The 16529-nt window shown below is 44.7% G+C and overlaps 1 protein-coding gene across 1 annotated transcript in view; it reads left to right on the top strand.

Annotated features, from left to right (window-relative positions):
- Positions 1-16529, top strand: part of DSTYK (dual serine/threonine and tyrosine protein kinase) — a 99104-nt gene that overhangs the window by 25548 nt on the left and 57027 nt on the right. The window contains exon 2 of the mRNA XM_077295089.1: positions 14066-14454. Within this exon, the coding sequence (XP_077151204.1) occupies positions 14066-14454 (389 nt within the window). The remainder of the gene's footprint in view (positions 1-14065; positions 14455-16529) is intronic.

Genomic DNA, 16529 nt, shown 5'->3' with positions numbered 1-16529 from the left:
GCTGCTGGGAACGATTATCTTTTTTTTGTGGAAACTAAAAGATCATTTCACCCAACGAACAAGCGTATAACTTGTTCACTAGGTGATTGATGTAATGTTAACAACCAATCATATCATACCTTTTATGTTCAAATCTGCTGTGGTAAAATGAAAGTGGTCCTATGATTGGTGGCTCTGGGAGATGTGCCTTTTCGTAGGCGCTCTGTACTGTCTATGAAGCGGCAGTGTATCCCCGTAGAACAGACTAGAGAAGACGAACTTGCTCTGTTACTCGGGGATAATCCCTAATAAAATAACAAGCATTCATACTTTGGTTATGAGCAGTTTTCTGTTCACAATTTTCCTAATGTGTTCCTGAACAAAAATTGGAATAATTAGTTAGCCTAATTCTTAACGCTGCTGGTTGGCATGTGACTCTAGTTAGGATTTTCTAATCTCATTACTAGGATTTAACCCTGCCAGCCCTAGACACCCAGAATGTAAAATGCCTTTTTTTTTTCTTTTATTTTTCTTCTGAGGCTGTGATCGTACTCTGCTTTGCTTTTCTATCATTCTAAGGCCTCTTTGACTTGTCTGTGTCTCTGGTACGTGTGGTGACAGTTTTCACACGTACCGGAGACAAGTACACACGTAGACCCATTCATCTGTGCACATGTCTGTGTTTCCACGGACTGTGTCAGTTTGCCCCTCACAGACATGTCCATTTTTTTTTTACCGCAAAACGTCCCGCACACGGAGAACACACTTTGATGTCTTCTATGTGACCAGCATTGGTACTGGGGAAGAAGCGCTACAATAAGCGCTGTTCCCCGGCAGCTGGTGCTGAAGCCGACTCTCCTCATTCTCCCCTGCTCTGCTGGCGATCAGCGCGAGCAGTGGAGAATGATGAGTTATATTAATAAGTCCAAACGACAGCAGGTGGGGGGCTTTTGGGATTCTTACCCCCATCATCCGACACCTGCTGCTAATATGTGACAGCAGGAGCGGATGATTGAGGTATCCCTCAGCCACTGCCTACGATCTAACAAAATAAATGAAAGACCCTACGTGGGATCCCCCTATTTTCTTGAACCAACCAGGCAAAACTCACAGCTGGGGGCTTCAACCCTCAGCTGTCAGCTTCAGCAAGGTTGGTTATCAAGCATAGAGGGGTCACCACGGGGGGGCGGGGGGGGGGGGGTTTGTTTGTTTGTTTTTAATTAACAAAAAAAACCCGGCGGGGGTCCCTCCATTTTTGACAACCAGCCTTACTAAAGCTCACAACTCGGGGCTGGTATTCTCAGGCTGGAAAGGGGCCATTGATATAGCCCCCCCCCCCCCAGCCTAAAAACAGCAGCATGCAGCTGCCCAGAGCAAGAGCATCTATTAGACGCGACTTTTCTGGCGCTTTGCCCGATTCTTCCCACTTTCCCTGTAGCAGTGGCAAGTGGGGTTGATGTCGCCTTTGTATTGTCTGGTGATATCAAACCCACGGCTTGGTAATGGAGAGGTGTCTATAAGACACCTATCCATTACTAATCCTATAGTTATGTTAGAGACACAGCCACACACATTGAAAAAATGACACCTTTAATATTGTAAGTTATATTATACTATACTTACAACCTCACCTAATTCCCTGAAGCCCTCGATCTCCTGTAATATAATATCCAACAATATACCATACCTGTCTGTCGTCATGTCCCACGCCGTAATCCGTGTCTGGGGGCTAAATAGTTTTCAACCTGGATGGTGCCAAGATGCAACCGACCCGGCTAAAAACCACTGGTGAATGAGCTGCGTTCTGTGATACATAAATGTTTGGGTTTTTTTACATCAGTTTGGCAAGCAGTCAACTTTGTAAAAAGTTTTGTATAGAACTCGCAGCAGAAAGTTGATCTGAACATGGATGTATATTACACTGCACTTCAGGTGTCTTAACATTGAGAATTTCATCACTGCTCATATTTGTAATACTCAAGCAGTGGGTGATCTGGAGTGTACGTCGCCCCCAGGAGACACTGGCGCTGCTGCCACTGTTTTTATATGTAGGATGGGAGGGCATCGCATGTTAACTCCCCCCTCAACATGCATAATCCTTCATTGTATGCACGGCAGCGTTCAGTAGGAAACGCTGCGTCTGCAGTGCAGGAAACCATTTAAAGGGCTGCCAAAACAAGGCCACCAGCCTGAGCACTGCAGTCCTTGGGTCGGAAGTTCCCTACCTCGCTTTAAAGGAAAGCTGTGAAAATATCCTGATCTAACCAATTGGTTCTTGTAATTAACACAATAAAATTAATATCAGCAGTGTATAAAAGTTAGGCTACATTCCCACAATGTGTTTTTAGTGACTTTTTTATTTTTAACGCTATGTGTGTATTATTATTTTTTTAATGCACGTAATCTATTTTACTTAATGGGTGCAGAAAATCTGCAACATTAAGGGTATGTGCACACGTCAGGATTTCTTGCAGAAATTTTCCTGACAAAAAAAAAAACGGACATTTCTGCCAGAAATCCGCATGTGTTTTTTTTTCCACGTTTTTTCATGCGTTTTTGACGCGTTTTTTGTGCGTTTTTTTTCCAAATGCATAGAATTGCGGAAAATCCACAAAACTAATGAACATGCTGCTTTTTTTTTTTTTTTACCGAGATGCGTTTTTTTCGTGGAATAAAACGCACCATGTGCACAAAACATGCAGAATGCATTCTAAATGATAGGATGCATAATGTATGCGTTTTGAATGAGTTTTTATAGCGTTTTTATCGCGAAAAAACCTGAACGTGTGCACATAGCCTAAAAGCTAATGGTGGGAATGTAGCCTGGCATGGCATTGTAATCCTGCCTCTGATAAGGAGTCTTCCAGTAAAGGCTGCCTGACTGGGCATTTAGTGTGGATGTTAAAAAGCCAGTGTGAAAATGGCAAGGTATTATTATTTTTATTTTTTTTTAAATAAGTTTTCCCATATCTTAATTTTACACGTAACACAAGCCTTCTTTGAACTAGGCCCCTTTCTGATTGCTTCCCTTTTTAATTTTGATTGTGCTACAACCCCTTTATCACCAGTTCACAGAATAGATGCATTTCTACCACTGGGAAGAGTCAGATGGCTGTAAAAAGGCTGTGTGCACACGTTCAGGAATTTTCACATTTTTTTCGCTATAAAAACGTGACAAAAATGCATTCATTAAAGCATCCTATTAGAATGTATTCCACATTTTTTGTGCACATGCTGTGTTTTTTTCCACAGCGGAATCGCATTCCCGGAAAAAAATGTAGCATGTTCATTCTTTGTGCGGAATCGCGGGGATTCCGCACACCTAGGAATGTATTGATCCGCTTACTTTCCACATGTGGCTATGCCCACCATGCGGGAAGTAATGGATCATGTGTGGTTGGTACCCAGGGTGGAAGAGAGGAGACTCTCCTCCAGGCCCTGGGAACCATATAATTGTTAAAAAAAATTAATTAAAATAAAAAATCGTGATATTCTCACCTTCCGGTGTCCCTCGGCAGGCTTCCCGCTCCTCGTGATGCTCGTGTTCCCAATAATGCTTTGCGGCAATGACCTGTGATGACGTAGCGGTCTCGCGAGATGGCTACGTCATCTGGGGTCATTGTCACTAGGCATTATTGGGACCGGAGCATCGCAAGGAGCGGGAAGGCTGCCGAGGGACACCGGAAGGTGAGAATATCATGGGGTTTTTTTTTTTTTTTTATTAGATCTTTTTACTATTGATGCTGCACTGATTTGCCCGGTTGAGGGCATTGAAAAGTACTGCAGTGCACAGGCGCTGGGACTCTTAAGTATTTCCCTGCGCACTGCAGTGCTTTGCTCTACCCTCAACAGCATTACAAAATGCTGTTGATAAGCTCTGGCCACCGCCATTAGGGTCTTATCTGTAAATGAACCGTAAAGGGAATCTGTCATCTCATTTTTCACATATAAGAAAAAAATGGATTTCTCTGGAATAACATCAGATTGCAAATATCAAGGTATCATTTTATTCAGCTTCCTATGACCTACATACCCATACAGAAAACTTGGAGGGTTGATCGTATTGACTGATTCCCTTTATGGTATGTGCACACATCAGGATTTCTTGCAGAAATTTCCTGAAGAAAACCGGAAATTTTCTGCAAGAAATCCGCATTTTCTTTTTCTCCTTCGCCTCATTGGGGGACACAGACCATGGGGTGTATGCTGCTGCCACCAGGAGGCTGACACTAAGTATTACAAAGAAAGTTAGCTCCTCCCCTGCAGTATACACCCCTCTGCTGGCTCCCAGCTAACCAGTTCTTGCTTAGTGTCCGTAGGAGGCACACGGACTGGTCTGCTATTCAGACCCAAAGAATCTTTTTACTTTTACCTTTTACCGGACGAAGGGGGCGACGGATTCTTTCATGTTCCGATCTCCCCCGAACCAACAACAGGCGAGTACGGGAGTTTTACCTCTCCGTATCCTCTCCTGCGACGTGGGAAGCCACTGCCTGAGCTGATTCTAGGGGCGACGGGCCCCTTCATGGGACCGATCTCCCCCCTCCCTTATCAGACGAGCACTGGAGTGTCACCTTCAGTATCCTCTTCTGCAGCCAGGCCTATTGCCGGACATTCAGCCATGACCACCAGGTTATACCCTCGGCTGTTCAGAGGCACAATCCAATGTGGCGTCCGAGCAGCCCCCACTGCACCACCACTATTAACCCCTTCCCGACATGTGACGGTATAGTACGTCACATGTCGGGACCCCCGCTTTGATGTGCGCTCCGGCGGTGAGCGCACATCAAAGTCGCGACATGTCAGCTGTTTTTTACAGCTGACATGTGCGCGCAATAGCGGCGGGTGAAATCGCGATCACCCGCCGCTATTAACTAGTTAAATGCCGCTGTCAAACTCAGACAGCGGCATTTAACTACCGCATCCGGCCGGGCGGCCGGATATGAGCGCATCGCCGACCCCCGTCACATGATCGGGGGTCGGCGATGTGTCAGGAAGGTAACCATAGAGGTCCTTGAGACCTCTATGGTTACTGATTGCCGGTGGCTGTGAGCGCCCCCCTGTGGTCGGCGCTCACAGCACACCTGCAAATCTGCTGTGTAGCAGCGATCTTATGATCACTGCTGCATAGCAGAGCCGATCGGGCTGTGCCTGCTTCTAGCCTCCCATGGAGGCTATAGAAGCATGGCAAAAGTAAAAAAAAAAAGTTTTTAAAAATGTGAAAAAAATAAAAAAAATATAAAAGTTTAAATCACCCCCCTTTCGCCCCAATCAAAATAAATCAATAAAAAAAAAACCCAACCTACACATATTTGGTATCGCCGCGTTCAGAATCGCCCGATCTATCAATTAAAAAAAAGCATTAACCTGATCGCTAAATGGCGTAATGAGAAAAAAATTCGAAACGCCAGATTTACGTTTTTTTGGTCGCCACGACATTGCATTAAAATGCAATAACGGGCGATCAAAAGAACGTATCTACACCAAAATGCTATCATTAAAAACGCCAGCTCGGCACGCAAAAAATAAGCCCTCACCTGACCCCAGATCACGAAAAATGGAGACGCTACGAGTATCGGAAAATGGCGCAATTTTGTTTTGTTTTGTTTTTTGCAAAGTTTGGAATTTTTTTTCACCACTTAGGTGAAAAATAACCTAGTCATGTTAGGTGTCTATAAACTCGTAGTGACCTGGAGAATCATAATGGCAGGTCAGTTTTAGCATTTAGTGAACCTAGCAAAATAGGCAAGCAAAAAACAAGTGTGGGATTGCACTTTTTTTGCAATTTCACTGCACTTGGAATTTTTTTCCCGTTTTCTAGTACACGACATGCTAAAACCAATGATGTCGTTCAAAAGTACAACTCGTCCCGCAAAAAATAAGCCCTCACATGGCCAAATTGACGGAAAAATAAAAAAGTTATGGCTCTGGGAAGGAGGGTAGCGAAAAACGAAAATGGAAAAACGGAAAAAGCTCCGGGGGTGAAGGGGTTAAGAGCGGATGGTACAAGGAGGCGGACGGTTCCTCTCCTCCTCCCTAACAAACGGATGATGGATTGAGGTTTATCCCTGCACCGTCCACGCTGCACAGAACAGCGCTGAAACCCACATCCGTGGCGGCTCCATGCCGGGACGCGCAACGATGGTGAGTGGATCCATCTTCAGAGGGATATCCATAAAGGCGCAGGCAGCCTTAGCCACTTTCCTGTGGCCCACCTCTCTGAGGTAACGCTCTGGCCGGCTACAAAAATTTAGCCCCTGGCTTCGGCCGATGTGTAGTCCGCATCCCGGAAGTCTCCTGAAACGCCCCGCTGGTGTCGCCCGCCTGCTACAGAAATTTAGGCCCCGGCTTGGGCCTATTCAGCATCGTGTCCGTCGCTCCGCCCCCCGAGTTGGCGCTTCTCGCTCTCTGCGAGATTTTATCTACTCTGCAGCTCACAGTGGCCATCTTGGTCCACCCGGCCGGCTCACACGGAGGCAACGATTTTTAGCATTAAGGGGGCACAACCACTCTACATCAAGGCATTAAACGCGCAAGTATTCTCCGTTCTTAAAGGCGCATGTAGTATTGTCTGGTTTTAAAGGCGCATGTCCAGTATTGTCTGTTCTTAAAGGCGCAGGTCCAGTATTGTCTGGTCTTAAAGGCGCATGTCCTGTTTTGGCTGGTCTTAAAGGCGCATGTCCTGTTTTGGCTGGTCTTAAAGTCGCATGTCTCGTATTGTCTGTTCTTTAAGGCGCATGTCCAGTATTCTCTGTTCTTAAAGGCGCATGTCCAGTATTGGCTGGTCGTAAAGGCACAGGTCCAATATTGTCTGTTCTTAAGGGCGCATGTCCAGTATTGTCTGGTCTTAAAGGAGCATGTCCAGTATTGTCTGGTCTTAAAGGCACGTGACCAGTTTTTCCCTGGTCTTAAAGGCGCATGGCCAGCATACCCTGGTCTTACGCACATGGCCGGTATGCTCTGGTCTTAAAGGCGCATGACCAGTATTCCTGGTCTTAAAAGCACGTAACCAGTATTCCCTGGTCTTAAAGACGCATGACCAGTACTCCTTGGTCTTAAGGGCACATGTCCAGTATTACCTGGTCTTAAAGGCACATGACCAGTATGTCCTGGTCTTAAAGGCACGTGACCAGTATGCCCTGGTCTTAAAGGCACATGACCAGTAGGCCCTGGTCTTACGCACTTGGCCAGTATGCCCTGGTCTTAAAGGCACATGACCAGTAGGCCCTGGTCTTACGCACTTGGCCAGTATGCCCTGGTCTTAAAGGCACATGACCAGTATGCCCTGGTCTTAAAGGCACGTGACCAATATGCCCTGGACTTAAAGGCACATGACCAGTATGCCCTGGTCTTCAAAGCATATGACAAGTATGTCCTGGTTCTTAAAGGCACATGACCAGCATGCCCTCATCCTAAAGGCACAAGACCAGTATACCCTGGTCTTAAAGGCGCATGACCAGTTTTTTCTGGTCTTATGGGCACATCATCAATACTAAGCTGGTCACTCTAACTGAGCTCCGGAGCCTTCCGCCGCTCATCCCTAACCGCAACCCAGATATACATGGTCCCTTTCCTACATGGGAGCGTCCGCTAGCAGGGGCCGCAAGTGTTCTAGAAAAACGTACAGGCGTCTGCAAAACGGAAGTTTTCATTTCCTAATCTCTCCCCCATGATTTGTTGAGAACAAGGCTGAATATGGATCGCATATTGCCTTGGATTGCAAGAGCTTCAGAAAAGGAGGGACTCTCCTATTTATACCATCAACAAATTGACGAGCAATTCACTGGACAGAAGCCGCTAAGTAGGTTGCCATACCTGGTCTGGTTTTTATGGGCGACGGGTCCTTTTAAGGGCACCGATTCCTCCCACATCTTCAACAGACGAACACATGCAGTGTCGCCTCCATGTATCCTCTTCTGCATCCAGGCCTAATGCCAAACAACCTGCCCTGTCCACCCGGGGACCTCAACTCTGGGGATGTACAGAGGCACACATCTTTGGCGTCCGAGCACCCCCCTTTGTATCAATTTAGGGGATGATGCAAGAAAGCGGACGATTCCTCTCCACGTCCCTGTTAACAGAATGGTGGATCGAAGGTTCCTAATTTTCTACTCTGCACGAAGATGGCAAGAGGCCTGCTGGTTGCAGCCCCGCATTCTGCCACTTGGCAGTCTAACCAGGTGGAATTTCTTGAGGTATACCTACCAGTATCCCTGCCCGATGTATCATCAATTTAAAAAAACCACAGACGGTCGGATAGCAAATCTGGTTCGTTCCGTCTTGTGGCTTCGGGTTCAGCGCTCTACCCTTCTTTAGCGCCACATGATGTTGCTTGGCCAATAGTCTCCTGGTCAGACCTTATCTACTTCAATTCAAATCAAATCTTCTGAGCGGGAGACTAACAAGGGATCGTATTTTTTCTACAGACCCATCCAGCAGTAGAAGCATTGTCCTGGACAGTCTAGATCTAAGGGATCTTGGTTTCACGAAGGAGAAAAGGGAAACTATGATCATTCCTGGACCTCAAACTTCTAACAACCTTTGACAAGGCCCTCCTTTTTCAGATGCAGTTCCTCCGCTCAGCCATTACTTCAACAGAAAAAAAAAAAAAAAAAAAAGTGGAGTTTTCTGGCATCCATCGACATTCGGTTTTCTTACCCTCACATGTCTACTTTTTTTTCCCCTCTACAATTATCTCTTCTCCTTTCCATTCGCGAACAGCATTTTCAAGTCACGACCTTGCCCTTCAGCCTGGCTACCGCACCACAGTGGTCGCAACGCTCATAGCAGTTGTCATGTGCTTCTTGCACCCTAGAAACATGGTCGTCCTGCCCTACTCGGTCGACTTTCTAGCCGCTCTACAAGGACTACGCTAAGTCGTCTATATCACTTGCAATACCCTCTCACTTGGGCTAGCAGCTAAACTTAGACAAGTTTTTTTTTTTTTTTTTTTTTTTTTTTTCCCCTCATTCCCAGCCCAGCAGATCCTCTTTGACGATGATCCTGCACAAGAAGGATGGTAATTCTCTCTCTCGAGTCAAGGTCGTGGCCCTTCAACATGGAGCTTGTGCACTTGATCACTCATTCCCTCGGTTCATTCAATTAGCTAGGAGGGTTCTGAGCAATAAGACGAAAACGGAAGTAGTTTTCTTTTGCTCCGCTCGTTTTCAGCAAGTCAATCAGGCTTTCAAAAGGTAGTCTCTAAGCTCCTTCCTCATCCAGAGCCTTCTTCTGGTCCAATGGTTATTAGGGATACCAATGCCCGTCTTCTTCTCCCGATCATTTCTCTGGGGATCCGAACAGTACGGCTAATCCTACAGCAGGTCCACTGCCCTTAGGCGGGTCAACCATCCGTCTTCAATTTGGATAATGCCACGGCTGTGCCATACGTCAATCATCTCGCAGGTACCCACAGTCAAGCGCCATGGCCGAGGTACCTCGCACTCTCTGATGGGCCGAGATCTATCATTCGGTGATCTCAACAGTACATGTCCCTGGAGTAGAACACTGGGCGGCTGACATATTCAGCCGTCAGGGTTTTTCTCCTCTAGTGAGTGGGAACTTCACTCGGAAGTCTTCCTTCACATCTGCCTTCACTGGAGTACTCCAGATGTAGGTCGGATGGCATCCAAGCTGAACGCCTATGTACTCCAGTTCATGGTTTGGCTTCAAGATCCAAGTCCATCGCAGCGCATGCTCCGTTTCTTCCACGGTACCAATTTCCATAACTCCTCTTCCACTACGTCTGAGATCTTTTTGGAAGCAGAAAAGGCCCCCAGTGATCCCGGGAGACCCGCACTGACCATGTCAGGTTTTCTCGCTTGCGGTACTAGTATTTCTCCGTCTTATTTCGTCAAAACTGGAAATATGGACCTTCTCGCAGGGAGCCTTCACCTGTAGTTCTTCCCTACCGCGTACCGTTAGATCTGGGGGACCTTAATGGTCCTGGGGATCTTACAGTAGACTCCTTTTTCGATCCAGAAAGACTTTACTATCAGGGAACGTCACTCACCTTTTTTCTCTGCGTTCTTGTCATCCTGATGAGTCTTCAGAGCTTGCCACTCTGTTCTTTTCAGTCTTTTTTCCTTATTACCATCAATGCATCGTTGCCCTCAAGCCATCCCCTTCCCTCATTGCCAAGGTGGTTTTGTATTCCCACTGTTGCAGGGGCATCGTCCTCTCATCTCTTTCGGCTCCAGTCCACACAACGGAATGGGTTCGCCATAATCCGGAAGAAGTGAGTGCTCCAAGTGGGTACGTATCGAGGACGGTGTCCTTCCGAAGGTTGGACACTTTGCTTGGGCTTCTCGATGGTAAGTAGGCTTCCCGACGGTCACAGGAAGGGTTTAGCCGTGTTCATCGGCCACGTTAGCCTGGTGGATTCTTTTCACCATCCAGGAGTCCTTCCGTGCTAGATGTCAGCCTATCTCCCTGTCTCAGGGCTCTAGGCACCAGGCGTCGGCAAGCACGACCACAAGCTTGCGAATTCCTCCAGTCCGCATGCATTCTTGAAGCACTATAATTCACACACTTCCACAGATGTGAGTCTGGGCAGGCGGACTTTGCAGGCCGCCTTGGCGCACTTGTAAGTAGCGGTTACACGGCCTGATCTGATGTTGTCCCCACCCAGGGACTGCTTTGGGACGTCGCATGGTCTGTGTCCCCCAATGAGGCGAAGGAGAAATAGGGATTTTTGTGTACTCACCGTAAAATCCTTTTCTCCGAGCCATTCATTGGGGGACACAGCTCCCTCCCTATTATTAGTTGTATTTGTTTTTATCATTTGATATGTTATACTCTCATATATAATGTGACATGCTATACACTTATATGTTGTTATTGATCTCCTACTGCTTTTGCACCGAACTGGTTAGCTGGGAGCCAGCAGAGGGGTGTATACTGCAGGGGAGGAGCTAACTTTCTTTGTAATACTTAGTGTCAGCCTCCTGGTGGCAGCAGCATACACCCCATGGTCTGTGTCCCCCAATGAATGGCTCGGAGAAAAGGATTTTACGGTGAGTACACAAAAATCCCTATTCTTGCGTTTTTTTTTGTTTTTTTTTTTCCTTTTTTTAGCATTTTGCAAGCTTAATTAGCTTGCAGAATGCTAAAGTTTTCCAAGCGATCTGTAGCATCGCTTGGAAAACTGACAGGTTGGTCACACTTGTCAAACATAGTGTTTGACAAGTGTGACCAACTTTTTACTATTGATGCTGCCCATGCAGCATCAATAGTAAAAGAGAGAATGTTTAAAAATAATAAAAAAAAAAAAATGGTTATACTCACCTGCAGACAGACGATCTCCTCAGCGGCGTCCGTTCCTATAGATGCTGTGTGCGCACAGGACCTTCGATGACATCGCGGCTTGTGATTGGTCGCGTGAGCAGTCACATGAGTGGTCTCGCGACCAATCACAAGACCGCGACGTCATCGCAGGTCCTTCACACAGAGCATCTATAGGAACGGAAGAGAGAGGATGCACCGCTGAGAGGCGGGAACACTCCGGGGGCCATCAGAGGGTGAGTATATGACTATTTTTTATTTTAATTCTTTTTTTTTTTACCAATTATATGGTGCCCAGTCCGTGGAGGAGAGTCTCCTCTCCTCCACCCTGGGTACCAACCGCACATAATCTGCTTACTTCCCGCATGGTGTACACAGCCCCGTGCGGGAAGTAAGCAGATCAATGGACTCCTAGGTGTGCGGAATCCCCGCAATTCCGCATTTTTAATGAACATGTTGCTTTTTTTTCCGCGATGCGATTTTTTTCGCTGAAAAAAATGCAACATTTGCACTAGAAATGCGGAATACACTGTAAATAATAGGAGGCATATGTTAGCGTTTTTTTCGCATTTTTATAGCGAAAAATACTGAACGTGTGCACATGGCCTAAAAGTGCTAGGTACTTTCTGGCTTTGTAATTGAAGCAATGCACCTTTGTTCATTTAATCTAAAATAACTTGGTCAATGGTTTCACTTTTTTTTTTTTTTTTTGTAAACAATACTTCTTCTTTCATTCTTGTACTTTTTACTGATATTCAAGGGGTTTTCCCCTGTTATAGTGTTGGTTTTCTTCGTAAAGTGACAACAGAACTCAGCTGTTCAAGATATATCTGAGCATTTCCGAGGACTCCTATTATTTGAGTACTGGTATCCAAAAATAAGTCATGTTTATGAATCGACAGTGGTTAGGAAAATTATCATGGTGTAAATTCCACTATAATGTATAGACAAATGGGATTGAGAGTAAAGTGTCAGTCTTTGCTGCTGACACCAAACTATGTAGGATATTAAAATCTGACCTGAACATTACAATATTGCAAAACGATCTGGATAAGATGTCTGAATGGGCAAACACTTGGCAAATAAGATTTAATGTAGATAAATGTAGAGTAATGCACCGGGGACAGTCATCCTATAACTGCACATGCATTAACCCCTTCATGACTGGAGCTTTTTTTTTTTTCCAGTTTTGCGGTTTTGTTTTTTGCTCCCCTCCTTCCCAGAGCCATAACTTTTTTTTTTTTTTTTCCTTTTTTTTTTTACCACTTGGATAAAACAAAACATAACCTAGACATGTTTGGTGTCTATGAACTCGTAATGACCTCGAGGGTCATTATGGCATGTTAGTATTAGCATTTAGTGAACCTAGAAAAAAGCCAAACAAAATAACAAGTGTGTGTGGATTGCATTTTTCTTTGCAATTTCACTGCACTTGGAATTTTATTCCCATTTTCCAGTACACAATATGGTAAAACCAATGGTGTCATTCAAAAGTACAACTTGTCCCACAAAAACCAAGCCCTCACATGGCCAAATTGACAGAAAAATAAAAAGGTTATGGCTCTGAAGTTGGGAGTGAAACGAAAACACAGAAATGCAAAAGGGCAAAGTCTTGAAGGGGTTAAACTTTTTTTTTTTTTTTTTTTCTTGTGCCATGCTTCAATAGTGTCCATAGGAGACTATAAGCTGGCACAACTTGATTATCTCCGCTACATAGAGGCGATCAGAGCATCACCTCTATGTAGCTCAATTGCGGAGTTGCTATGAGCGCCAACCACTGGGTGGTGCTCATAGCAGTCCGGCATTGACAACCATAGGGTTCTCAAGGAGACCTCTGGTTGTCATGCTGGTGCATCGATGACCCCCGATATTGTGACGGGGGTCACGTGTGTGTGTGTATGCGTGTATTTCCGGCCGGATGGCTGGAAGCGCGATTTTAAATTCCTCTGTCAGTCTGACAGCAGCTTTTAACTAGTGAATATCTGCGGATGGATTGCCATTGCACCCGTGGCTACTGCGGGCACATGTCAGCTGTTTTGAAACGAGGGATACTGACATCGGTGTGCTAATACGTCCGATGTTAGTAAGGGGTTAAATGGGACCATACTTGGGACTACAGAACAGGAGAAGGACTTGGGTGTTCTGGTTACAAGTAAGCTGAGCAGCAGCTGAAAAAGCAACAAGATTCTAGGATGTATATTTAATTTAAAAAAAAAAAAAAAAAAAAAAAGTGATCCCAACTTATTGTTACCTCTTTTTATAAATCACTGGTGAAGCCACATCTAGAGTATGGGATCCAGTTTTGGGCTCCACATTTTAAAAAGGATTGTCCGAAGTTAGTCAGTTCAAAGGCAGGCAACTAGAGTATTACAAGAAATAGAAGGCCGCTCATAGGATGAGAGGTTAAAAAAGTTGTGTGTGTGTGTGTGTTCAGTACAAAGGAATGGTACACGACTTATGGTATAATTCCAGAGACAATACTTAGGACCAGGTAGCACTCATTACAGGTGTAAGAAAAAGCGATTCCGGCAGTTAAACAGGAAAGGGTTCTTTACAGTTAGAGCAGTCAGACTGTGGAATACCCGACCACAGGAGGTAGTAATGGCAGACCCTGTAGCAGCTTTAAAAAAAGGTTGGATGATTTCTCAGTACACATAATATTGCGCATTCTAGATAATTTACTGACCATGTATAATTAGTGGAAAATGAATGAACTTGATGGACCTAGGTCCTTTTTTTTTTTTTTTTTTTTTTTTTTTTTTAATTTATTTATTTTTTTTAATTTCTCTTCTTTTACTTGCAGGTCAGTTGAATTGCATGAGTTTTTCAAAACAAGAAGAAGACTACCTGAAGGTGACTGTTCGCTGTCGGCCATGCCTGTTTGTCCTGGGACAGAACTGTGGTGCTAGAAGCAGATTGGTCAATGCACTTTTAGGGGATCCTCTTTTACCAGTGGGTGGGTGTGATGATCCAGAAACTTGCAAGAGAAGGCGCATCCGCTTTAGGCATGGGCAAAGGACATTAGTCAGCTTGGCATTGCCGGAACAGTATGAACTAGTTCATCAATTAGTAGCCCATCAGGGCAAGTGGCACACCATTCCTAAAGAAGACTTGGAGATACCAGAGGATGAAGAGGATCCTGCACACAGACTGGCAGAGCTTGAGGTGACTCTACCCTATCAGTTGCTTCAGGTAAGGTATCTAGTCACTTGTTTCTGGCAGCATAATATGGGTAAAAATGAATGTTAAATGGACAATTTCCAGGGAGCTCTTTACTGTAGGAATGGTTATCCTTCTAATGGATCTATGGTGTCCTTCAGACATTGCTGCAGAAAGGGGCGATCAGTAGGTCTCTAGCCATCCTAATCTTCTGACTCTGAGCAGTGTATAGTGTTAAGTTGTACTGGTTTTCTAGCGTTTCATGGTGGATGTTGGTGCTTCAGTGTATGGAAATTCAGTATTTGTTAGACCAGATTGGAATCTGAGCCCTTTCAAAGAGAAACTGTCAAGTGATTTGTGCTGCCCAAACAGTGGGCAGCTTGATTCACTGCCTGGTTCCAGCCAAGTATATTTTACTCTGAAATATTCCGGTGTGTCAGAGAAAATATACTTTCAAGATCAGCTGGTTATCCTAGCCAAACCTAATACTAGGCCTGCACCGCAGCCAGCAGGGTTATCATGAGAGACCTGTCAATCACCTGTAGCTGGGCAGGGGCGGAGCTAGAGTGGTCTGGTCTCAGTATGGTTCTTGGCCAGACTTCTCTGAAATGTCACATTGTTTCAGAGAACAATACAGTCGCCTGTGATTCATGCTTTCCATCTGACAGGTTCTCTTTAAACATGATTGTCAACAAGAAAAATGACTTACACAAAGCATAACCTGATTTGCAGCATTTGGTTACTTTTGTGGAACCTTGGTATGTACTATACACTGCCTGCACTGATCCTCATTACATGTAAAATATGTATGGAATATATATCAGACTTGTCTGTTTAGTGGTGCACAGGATTTGCAGGTTTCTTATAAATGAATGACGAGGTCTATTTTTATCGTAGGTACACGTCAACTGTGAGACTGAATCTTTAAAAAGAAATTAACAAAAAAAAAATCCAGACAGTCACATTATGATTTTTTTTTTTTTTTCTTTAAATAGTTATTTCAGGCAATAAAATGCTAATTAATAATTTGCTTCAATAGAAAATTAGAACTTAATATTTGGTACATACGGTAAACCTTTTGTTTGCAATTACAGAGGTCAGCCGTTTCCTGTAGTTCTTGACAGCGTTTGCACACACTGTAGCAGGGATTTTGGCCCAGTCCTCCATACAGATGTTCTCCAGATCTTTCATGTTTCGGTGCTACATTATCAGCTCCATCCAAAGATTTTCAATTGGGTTCAGGTCTGGAGACAGGCTAGGCCATTCCAGGACATTGAAATGCTTCTTACGGAGCCACTCCTCAGTTGCCCTGGCTGTGTATTTCATGTCATGGTCATGCTTGGAAGATCCTGCCACGACCCATCTTCGGTGCTTTTACTGAGGGAGGTTGTTGGCCAGTAGTTGTGGGCTGATTCCTGACCTTTCTGAGAATCATTCTTTCCCCACAAGGCTAAATCTTTCATGGAGCCCCAGACAGAGGAAGATTGACAGTCCCCTTGTGATTCTTCAATTTTTTTTTTTAATGATTGCGCCAACAGTTGTTTTGTCACCAAGCTGCTTGCTTATTGTTCTGTCCTGTATCCCATCTCAACCTTGTGTCCTTGTGACCTTTTATCCCTGTTGTCCTTAGACAGCTCTTTGGTCTTGGCCACGGTGGAGAGGTTGGAGTGTGATGGCGTGTGTGGACAGGTGGCTTTTATACAGGTAACTAGCTCAAACAGATTCACTGTGAAGCTAGATCACAAATATCTCCAAAAAATCAAAACTAAGTCACTGACTAATCCAATTAAAGTGAAAGAATGAATTAAAATATAACATTTAATATTTTTAGAAAGTGTGAGTAGATTTAAAATATCTCTCAAATTGCTCTTTGTGCCAAATTAGTATTAATTATACGGATGTCCTTCTGAACCGTAGCAATACTATAATGCCAGCAATGCATACTCCTATCTAGACGATCATAACCGTAACAAGTGATGATGAAACATGTAGGGCTTCAATGAACTATTCTAGCTTTATTTGCTCTACAGCCAATGGGAGTACTAAATTATGGAGTGTAACTCCCATCGTACCCACTCCCTGGGGATATATGCATCAAATTACTGAAC

The sequence above is a fragment of the Ranitomeya variabilis genome, chromosome 3 (assembly GCF_051348905.1).
Source record: "Ranitomeya variabilis isolate aRanVar5 chromosome 3, aRanVar5.hap1, whole genome shotgun sequence".
Classification (NCBI taxonomy): Eukaryota; Metazoa; Chordata; class Amphibia; order Anura; family Dendrobatidae; genus Ranitomeya; species Ranitomeya variabilis.
Note: the sequence above shows the minus strand (reverse complement) of the source record. Positions and strands in the feature narration are given on the sequence as shown.